This window comes from Gallus gallus, chromosome 9 (genome assembly GCF_016699485.2).
Source record: "Gallus gallus isolate bGalGal1 chromosome 9, bGalGal1.mat.broiler.GRCg7b, whole genome shotgun sequence".
In the NCBI taxonomy this organism is placed as follows: domain Eukaryota; kingdom Metazoa; phylum Chordata; class Aves; order Galliformes; family Phasianidae; genus Gallus; species Gallus gallus.
This window is the reverse complement of record NC_052540.1, coordinates 10188436-10199131: the sequence shown is the minus strand read 5'-3', so window position 1 is coordinate 10199131 and position 10696 is coordinate 10188436. Positions and strand designations below refer to the sequence as shown.

Here is a 10696-nt window from a genome sequence, read left to right as displayed (position 1 = left end):
CTTGCTGCAACTGCTTGCTTATTATCATGCTTGGATCTTGCCACACTTACTGTTTCCAGGAGCGGAGAGAGAAAGTGGCTTCATCATATCTTTAAAAACAAAAAGTCCATTTGTATTTAGTTTTCTGCTTCTTACTGTTCAGCTTCTGGTAAGAATTACAAATGCAGACCCTTTGGTGTAAAATTATGGCTGACTAGAAAGGTATAAATATTTGCTTTAAGATTAATATGAAAATACTTATGGACTTCATCTCAGCCAGACAACATACCCTATACAAAGCCTCTCTATCTATGCGATATATACTCCAGAAACAAAAAAACAATCTGTAAGGACATGCAATTCATTTAGGTGTACCCCCAAACTGGACAGGCCAGGCTTTTATTGTTTACTTTTACAATATTTTGTGATGTTTTTTAAATCTGATATGTAGTTCAACTGAAAAAGGTAACATATATACAGATCTAACAACATGATTACATTTCTGCTTACTATGCTTTTTTCCTCAAGACACAGACGATAGAAGTTCTTGCTCAATAGCAAAGCTACTGCATTTAAAGATGCTTCCCACACAAAGTTTTATCGGCTTCATGAATATTCATTAGCTTCCAGGTATTATCAGAGACTTTCACTTGCTCTGACTGAAGTCCATGACAAGACTCTGGTTTCAACACGATTTAAACTCTTTAAGAATAAGGCAAGGATGATAACTTGTGAAGTTCAGGGTAATCTAATAGGGACTGGAATGTATCTTGATACAGCCATGACTAAACCTAACTAAAAGCCACTAAAAAAAAAGTTTCTCAATAGGTGCTGAAAAACCATGAAAGGTAAAATGATACAGGTGGTTATATGCTAAATAAACTGATGATTGATGCAGTTAGGTTGGTTTGTTTTTAAAGCAATACAAATTAGTTATTAATTTTATAATGAACATTCTGAAAATAGTAACAACCATAAATAATCAGTGTATTAAAATTTCATCCAGTTTCATAAAAACACATTAGGATGTAATTAATGAGTGTATATATGTGCATATAATTTCTTTCATTTTGTACTAAGCTTCAAAATTCTGTAAGCTGTGAAGCATTTGTCATGCTTAACATCACAGGAAGTTGTGTTAACTCTCTTCATTATTTTATTTTGTTCAGTCCTCTTCCCATCAAACATGCAAACACTGTCATCACCATTTTTGGCTTCACTTCAACCAGATCATCTGGGAGAGCATATATACGAGCACCAATTTTTCGAGCAACTGAAATGGCATACCTTGGAAAGCAAGAAAAATACATATTATTTAACTAGCATCTACTAACATGAGAAGGTTCATAGCAACAACAGATTTTAACATTAGGATATGCCTGTTAAATCAGCACCAGGCAAAAATGAGCATTATTGTGAATATAAAAAAGTATTAACAATCATACTGGTAGCCATTTTGCTACTGGTTATCATAGCATTTCTGTTTCTCAAAAATCTTAGGTATTATGGCAGGCTATTATTAAGTTAATTGCACTGGACTGGTAGTAGATCATAAACTATGAACTCAAATGTACAGCTGTTAAGTCTGCTAGAAACATAGCTCGCTAATATTAGAATTCAAAACAACATTCTCTGAAACAAATCAACTAACATTAGTGTAATTCCTCTCTGTGAAATTGATAAATCATTCAATAGGGTTAATATATGTATCATTTAATATAAGCCATGAATTCATGCATTTCTGCACTTCATGAAAATAGAAAGTGTTCACTTAAAACTTACTTGGCGTTATTCAATTTGTCTTGATAAGAAAGGTCTTCTCTCTTGACCATTTCTTGGCGAACTGCTTTTGGTGCAATTGCATCTATTAAATCTAAGACAGGTAAACTAGTGCTGATTGATTTGTCCTAAAAGAAAAGAGAATTAAAAGATTAGTATAAGGAATTCGTTGGCATTGATTATTTTGTTTTCACACTGAATGAAATCTTGCCTCTTCATGAGGTCTAAAGGTTTTAGCACATCAAAATTACAGTGTTCATAATTATTATTACACAAATATAAATGGTATAAATTGACTAAATCAAAGCAATTTCCCCCTTCCCTAAGGACAAAAGGGAACTTAAAAAGAAGTCCAAGGAGCAGATTTTCAAGACAACAAATAGGTTTTTGCATTCCCTGACTAGTCTCACTTTCCTCTTTTTCTCATAATACAATTATTTTCTGCTTCAGCTTATGATCCACTCAATCATTTTTGCATCTCAGACAGTATTCTGAGCTAGTATGAGTAGTCTTTTTTTTTTTTGTCTTTAATACATGGACGTTTTCCTCAATTTTTAAAACAGAAAAAGCAATTGCTGCAATTATTTCTTCCCAAATGTCATGGCAGAGAAACAGCCTCCTCCAAGATGATGTTGAACCAACAATCAAATAACTGTTCCAGTGAGGCAGGCACTTTTCTTTCAGAAGTTCAACACAGAAGACAAATGGCACAGCAGCCTTCATCACCAGAGCTATGATTTCAAATTCAAAGTCCCACAAAGCCACCACACTAACTACATATTCAGATACAGTAAAAAGTTTAGAAAAGCAATATCTCTACTTGAAGACATTGAATGCATGGATTATCTCCCCAAAAGAAAGCAAAAAGCATTTTCAATATTTGTTGTTTTAACCAATGCTAATTCAATTAAAACTTTCACAGTCCACAAGAACTATTTGGGACCTCCAAATTCTCTGCTACACAATGTTTGCAGTAGTTACCCCAAAATACGGAAGCAAAAATCAAACTGGGAAAGACAATATATACATGAATGTTGTCAAAAATCAGTAATATGACAATTCTGCTGAACAATGTCTCCTTATGACAGTAGTTTCTTGTCTGTATCCATCTACCATCATTTCAATTACCTTTAAAATAAGCAACCTCCCCCCCAAAAAAGCACAGGCATACCAAGTTCAAGATACTGGGACAGTTTCTTATTTTCAACTTATTTCTATCAACATTGCTGCAGCATACATAGAAATAAGAGATGAAGCAATCTCTTAGGGAGATCAATACCAAGTTTTTCTCCTACAATAAAAATTTAGTTTTCTGTTGAATAAAATTAACTTGGTGTTACCTTTTGCTTAATGCTTACGTAATTCAATGTCATAACATAGGAGACGCTTAAATATTTAACTTACTAGGTTCTTATGTTTCTGTTGTAAACCATGTTGACTCAACTGTTTCAGCACATACAATAAACCCATATATGAATGTTGGATTTGTGTTTAAGTGCAGTCACTTAGCTACTATTTCTAATGAGTGAGATTCACACAGCATGGTGCACCTGACACTTTTTCATTTTAAAAACTTTTAACATTTTAAGTGTGTGAAAGAAAAGCTGCATTTATCGATTTCTTCCTATTTGCCAAAGGGGAAAATCTCCAGTTAGCATTTTGAATTATTTCTAGATGACCAATAACAACAACATTAGGCCTACGGCATATCAGCAATGCCATTCAAGACACAACAGGTTGCTGGTTAAATTGGGTTCCCTCTGGTGGCTCTGCCACATACTCACTTTTGATCGGCTGTTATTAAAGAACAAAAAAAACTTTCCCTCCCAGATTGTTAGGTTAAAAATCCCATCTATGGAAAGAAGAGAGGTAAAACTATTTGATTACCTTGAAACTGGTAATTGAAGTTTTCTTATTTGCATTTGCAAGTGTCTGATTCACCCACTTTATAATAATTTCATCATTAACTTTTTCACCCTCTCCAAGGTCTGACAACACATTCAAAGTATACCTTGAATGAAGAAAATAAGTCTGAATTAAAGCTACAAGCCAAAGTAAAATATTACTTGAGCACAGCAACAAGTACTTATTTACATAAGATAACTTTACAAGTTACTTTCCTCTGGAAAGCTCTCAGTTGTTAGAAGAATGAAATATGTAATAATAAACATTAACTCTGGGATGTTATTTCATTCTGTATTTCTTACTAAGCACATTAGAAATAATCTTTATAGAAATAATCTTTTTTTTTTATAAGCTTAAATGGTTCCCTTGCATTCAGTCACTTTGACAACTGAATTGTGGTAGCCCAAGAAAGAAAAAGCATTGAGTGTTTCAGAGCATATGTAAGAAAATAAACTTGAGAAAAATACATGTCATAAAATATTTTTATCTGAAATCAGTTTATATTAGTTTGTGGTCAGTACGCTAACAAGATTCATTTTACAAATTACTATAGCTGTGATTGCTTAAACAAATTCTCCCTGTTTTAATGCCTATAGCATGCATCATGTTTTTTATTTCACAAATATTTAAATTACTCCCTGCTTTCAGGAAAACACGTGAAATTAACATACAATAGTTTACATACTTAAATGTTTGCTGAAAAATATGAAATTTTACTAACAATTTTTAGTATGTAACGTTTTAATTGTCAATATATAAATCGATGTGTACATGAACACACATTGCTGTTGTTTCAATCATTACACATCATGTAAAGTAAATATATGTACTTATATGTAAGTATATAAGTAGATATTTATGACAGATTAAAGGGATTTTATGATTTATGATAGGGATGCTTGGAGATGACTCTCCAAAGTGCTCATTCTAAATATACTGTATAATCACACTTGGTTCATTGTTTTAGATTTTACTCCTACTAATGTGAAGTATTTCACAGATTCACATAAAAAGTAACGATTAAGAAAATCCGTTTGTTAAAACATTTTTTAATGTTCAAACAAAGTTAAAAGTCACTTTTGCATTTGTAACAGTTTACAATGGTTATTTGATTTCAAAAATCTCAAAATGACTTGCAATTTTTTGTTCAAGTGTGAAATTTCATACAGATTATGGAAACATTTGTATCTGATCATAAAAGCTGCACAACAGTGAATACATCTGTCAGATGCACTGTGCATCAACGCACCTGTTAGACAAACTGAAGATTTACCTTCATTTCCTTCAATGAAGAAACAGTGGTAAATACACACACACACATAAACATCACATATTATGTCCAACTTACCTTCTCATCAGCTGCCATATCAAAGCCAAAGTCAAAGTTGGATTGCCCTCATTTAGATCATGTCCAGCAATACCGACCAGGGAGAATTTAGCTTTTGTCTTCCCAAGTTCTACTGCATAATTGCAGTTCTCAATCTAAAAATAAGTGTACATACAAATAATGGAAAAAGAAAAAACTTCATTATTTCTATAATACAGACATAGAATTATGCATAGTTTGACTCAATTTGGGTTTCTGTTACATTTTGGAGATACAGATTTCTAGCCTTTCTGTACTGAGCAGTTTCTCCTATTCTTGCAGATATAAATACAATCATAAAATTTAAATGATGATCTTATTTCACACCGGAGAAAAACAATTTCTTTGCTTTCAACAAAATACATACATACATCAAAATGGAACTTGGAAAAATACTAGAAATGCATTCTCTGAAAACAAACAGTATTTTTTCACCTATGTTTCTAACTGAAAAATGATCTCAAACTGAAAGCTCAGGGCTTGCACAAATTCCCTGGCAAAGTAACACCTCCTGACACACAAACATCAGACAACAGAAGATGTGCCAGTTGTGCATTTTTTTTTTTGTAAACGATTAAATAATTAAACCTTAATCACAATATTGCTAAATGGTGTCCACATTTTTCAAGTGAAGTGACATACAGCTTTCTATTTCTTGAGATAACGCTCCTAAGATTGTTTCCTTTTTTTCTTTTTGGCCAGGATTGTCTCAGTAAATCTAGACAATCCAGCTTAATATAAGCAGGACAGTTAGAGCCTGTGAAACCAAACTGTATTTGTAGTGTGTACCTACCTTTTTCATATTACCACCAAGTAGAGGATAAGGACGTTTGTTGACATGAGTCCAGTCAACTGGCACACGAGTCATTTCATACAGTTGGAAGATTATTAAAGCATCAGAGAGGTCACTAAATGAGAGTACAACAATATTTTTAAGTACAAAATTTCATACTCAAAATCCTAATAAGATTTTTAATAAGATGAGACTTCTGAAAGTAAATATTACGTTGCTGAAAAATTCCAGTCACCAAAATTAAAGTTGTCAGCCTATGGAGAAACCGTTCTAAATCGTGTCGCTTGATCTCTGCCACTATTTCAGTTAAACGGTACATTCAATTTTATTATTTCCACGAATCCTAGCAGAGCAAGCAGAGCAATAACAGTTAGTTTACCAGCTATAGCTGCTTTTAGAAGGTAAACTTGGAAATCACCTTCAGTAGAAATAAAGCTTCCTTGAAATCATGTTGTTAGTACCTGTAAGAATACAATAACACATTATTACATCCCAGTAAGAAGAAAACATTACTTATGAAGGCTTACCTGTATAAGTGATTAACATATGGGCTTACACCCAGTGAATTCATCCAGTTTCTGAATGTCCTTTCTTCATTACTTTCTCCTACAGTGACAGATATAATTCTGTATCAATTACTTAGAGACAACATTTCAGTAAGCAACGTTTAAATGACTCAGATACATGCAAGTTCCAGCTCTCATATGACACCTTTTTCCTCAAAAATGAGTTCATCCTTTTCATAATAATAATCTCTATTGGCCAGTAGGGCAGAGGTTTATAAAATTCAGAGTGTTATCAAATTCAGGGTCCCTCAGTTCGGGGCAAAGAGTGCAGAAAGTGCTATCAGACTATTTCTTTCTTTTATAAAACTACACTTACATAAAAAAAACAAAAATAGACTGTTGATTGTATTTGTTTTAGATAATGAATATATTATGGAGCAGGTGGTGACAAACAACTAAGCTACCAACTCCTAAAACCAGAATAATCAGTGTAAAGTGTATTCAGCAGTATCACTACAAGTTTGAAATGTCTTTTTCATTAAAGGTTAATACTAACACTCTGCAGTTGCATCAAACTCCAGTAAACACAGCTCTACTCTCTCTACATGTAAGTTTTCCATATTAATTTGTGAACATCCTCCAAAGCAGCAGACATCAACTTTTTAGTTTTTAAACACTGACGGTTCAATATAATAATCCCTTAGCAATGTTATATTGAGAACATTTGTGATACTATTTATACTGCCAAAAGGAGCTAATTGTTCTTGCAGTTTTAAATGGCAGTGCCAGAGCAGCTAGAACTTTCAGCTGTGACTGACACTTTCCAACAGAATAGATTCTATAAATGCATTCCAGTCATCCTACCAGCTACTTTCCAACTTTTGAGAAATGCAAGAAATTCAGTAGAAAAACCCTTCTCTTTCCTGTCTTAGACTGTTTTTGCATATAATTCTGAGCCCTTTAATTAGTGCTGTGTCAAGGTTACATTCATACATTAATTTCCTAAGTTCAGCATTACCTAACAACGGACCTGTGACCAACTGTTTGTGAATCAATGCTGCAAAACCATTTCCTCCTACATCAAAGAACATTTCAATTCTCTGTAAAGAATGATAGAGCAGATTTCACTGAACTGAAGCGTGTAAATCTGAAGAATACTTTGCTTTGCTTGTTCCTTAAGGTATAAGGGTACCAAGTTTCTCTAATGAGGTTTATATGCTATGAAAACAGTTTCATTTTATTCTGCAGTTCATGCTGACTACAGAAAAGCAAAGCAAACACGTATCATTAGATTAAAAAGAAAGCCTCCTTACTGTTATTTTCTACATAATTCATGTCAGGGCATAGCTCTATTTTCAAATAGAGGTTACTATTTTAACCCAAATATTTTGTTTTATAGAAAAAGTCCTGGAGTGCTACATACATATACACACATACGTGTATATAACAAGAACAGAGTTTGAATTCAGATATTTCTGTGAGAAAATTCAGTAGTAATTGACATGTTGCAACAATACTCATTTTATAAAAAACTGTCAGCCAGATTATTGGTTTCTTTCCAATTAATAATACACTATATTCATTCTATTGCTGTAGTTCCTTCCTAAATTATGAGATCATACATATAGAGTTCAACCTAAGAGTTTGTTTCAGAAATGCACCTCTGAAAATTAACAAAAAGTCATTGATGAATACATGTTGAAAGGAAAAAAAAAAACTATTCTGTGAGGTCTTCAGGCAGTCAGTCAGCTTTGTTTCACATTTATTCCCACAAAATTTAAAAGATGTGGAAGGAGCTACATTTTCTTAAAAGCATCAGAATTTTTCTGTAGAAAAGATAAAACCAAAGAAGATGACGTATAATTCAAGCAGATTACTTAATGAACTCTTACTAAAAGCATAGCTACAAGTGTGCTTGGCAACTGCACTCAGACAGAATTTTACAGTGCATGCTTAACACTGACAGAAGAATCTAAAGTAGCAAGCAGCAGAAAGAGCACCATTTTGTCCATCAGCAACTCAAAATAAAATATTTAATATGCCAACTTTAAACAAATGTCTTCATCATGCAACACAAACGTTCTTAAGTCTTCCAGATGGCTGAGAACTGACCAATTTTTTCTTTCAATTCTTTTATTCAAAATATACCTTGAGATCCTACCAGGAGCAAATCTTCTGCTGAGTGGTGCAGCAGATAGCCAAAATCATAGGAAAACTGCAGAAAGGGGACAGAGCTACACAAAAGAGAGAGGAGCAAATTTGGTAGTATCCTTTATATTTATAGCCTTCTTCTTCTCTCAGATCACTTATTCCATGGAACTGAGTGAGGAGTAGTCATAAGGACAGTCAATATTCAATCCAAATACCTGAGATTCTCTCTGAAGGGTAACAGAGCAATGCAATTTGATCTTTCAGTTCAGCTTGCCTGAGCAGGCCTTGAAGAATGCCAGTGGAGTAAGCAACAACCACAGAGTACAGGCATACTGGATGAAACACGGGAGGACATATATCCATGTCTTTTTTCCCCTCAAATTGGGAAGGTTTTCTGCAACTTAGAGCCCAAACTCTGCTACCTCTCCAACAAGTGAGAACTTCCAAGAGCAACAGCAAAGTCATGCATTTATCGAGGACTCCCTTCTCCTCCCACCCCATGTAGGATCAGATGTTCCTCCACCCCCCCTCAAAGTTCATCTGAGGGTTATTTTCTCCATGTACAAATGCACATCACCCGACTTTTTAAGTATTACAGATTACACCTAGCGCTCATCATCTTGAACACAAGAGAACAGTCACATGATACTTTTTAGGTGGAATCATCATAGAAAAGATGGAATTTGACTCAGGAGCACTAAGGCTTTCCTCTACTCACTCGCATACAAGTCTACAGCTTTAAGTCTTGGTTCAAGGAAAGCCCCTACAGGTTAGTTCCCCAGAGAGAACTACATGGCATTTGACTTGTTCAACCCTTGTCCCCATTTTAGATGCATCATATTAGACCTATGTTTTTCCCTTCTACTTATGGCGGCATATTAAAACAATAGAAAGAAAAATACAACAAGTCAACCAACATAAGAGGACAGAAATGATTAAAACACTAGAAATAAAAACACTGAAAGAACTGCAGAATAAATATTTCTACAGATTACAGAAAAGTACTAAATACAGTACCTACATTAGGAGGGGTCAAATCTGCATTTCATGAAGCAAAACAGGAAAGCATTATAAATCATGAGTCAGATTACAACAGATCATCTATGATGAAGCTATAAAGAAATGAATGTTTGACATTTTGTCTAAGACTACTTTTAGAAAACATTAGTCAAAACACAGGACTTAATGAAAAACAAACAAACAGAAAAACACATGAACAACGTTATCTTTTGGTGGTTGATATCTCTATGACAACACAGGAGTTATTATTTAGAGGCAGAGAGAAGTCTCCTACTTGCCTTTAAACATATAACAATGGCATGGTTACCATCCATCCCTAAAATATTCACTAACTTAAACCTGGCCATTAAAGAATGATAGTCCAGCATGCAGGTGATTAAGACCTAATTTCCTAATGGCTTTGGCTGAAACTCAGATCTCATCTAAGTATTTTAGCAAAGTTCAGAAAGTAGTTCATCTGTTTCTTTACAGTGCCAATGATAACTCTTGTCAATTTGACCCAAAAAAACTCAGCTGCAAGTTAATATTCAGAACAGAGGAGGAGGAGCTGAACTGAATATATTCTACCTTCACACAGCTCCCATACACAATTTCAAAAGCATTCAATTCCAACTAAATTGCAGCAGAGGAAGAACAGAGCTTTCCTTCAACGATTAGTGACTGCAGTCCCTGGAGGACAAGAGATATCACGGCTGGAAGACTACCTCCTGTGCTTTGATACTTCTACCACAGCTGGCACCCATGAAACAAGAAAAGCAGGAAGCCTGCAACAGGAGTGGTCTGAGGGACACAAGATTTGTGAAACAGGGATGCAGCAGAGCAGGCAACTTATGAAAAAGTGAGAAGCAAAGGAAGATGGACTCACCTAGATGGAAAGGAAACCTGATAGGAACAGTATGAGGAAGGCAGGAGTAGGCAGTGCAGAGGAATGTGTTAACATTGTTGATGATTCTCCCAAGTGCGTCAACCCTCATTCTCACCTTTCCTTTGAGATCAGTGAACAACTGTGAAATACACTGGCATGACTGTTTCATTATCCTAGATTAGCTGGTCCACAAGAAGGGAAACAGCCAAAGACTGCTATCAATTATTCCTTTATCTCTAGCATTAGGGCTCCGAACAGTACAATTAAAGTACAAGCTTAGTGATATACTAGGATCAATACAGGTAACTGATACATATATATATATATTTTTT

General features: G+C 34.4%; 1 protein-coding gene across 14 annotated transcripts in view; it reads right to left on the bottom strand.

Moving 5' to 3' along the window:
• Window positions 1–339: 339 nt before the first annotated feature.
• Window positions 340–10696, bottom strand: part of PLS1 (plastin 1) — a 38308-nt gene continuing 27951 nt past the window's right edge. For all 14 annotated transcript variants that reach the window (XM_046898340.1, XM_046898339.1, XM_040705483.2 and 11 more), the window contains 6 exons: window positions 6350–6428; window positions 5823–5937; window positions 5012–5145; window positions 3646–3769; window positions 1762–1886; window positions 340–1266 (listed from right to left, as the gene is read on the bottom strand). In XM_046898340.1, coding sequence (XP_046754296.1) covers window positions 1131–1266; window positions 1762–1886; window positions 3646–3769; window positions 5012–5145; window positions 5823–5937; window positions 6350–6428 — 713 coding nt within the window. In that variant the 3' untranslated portion in view covers window positions 340–1130. The remainder of the gene's footprint in view (window positions 1267–1761; window positions 1887–3645; window positions 3770–5011; window positions 5146–5822; window positions 5938–6349; window positions 6429–10696) is intronic.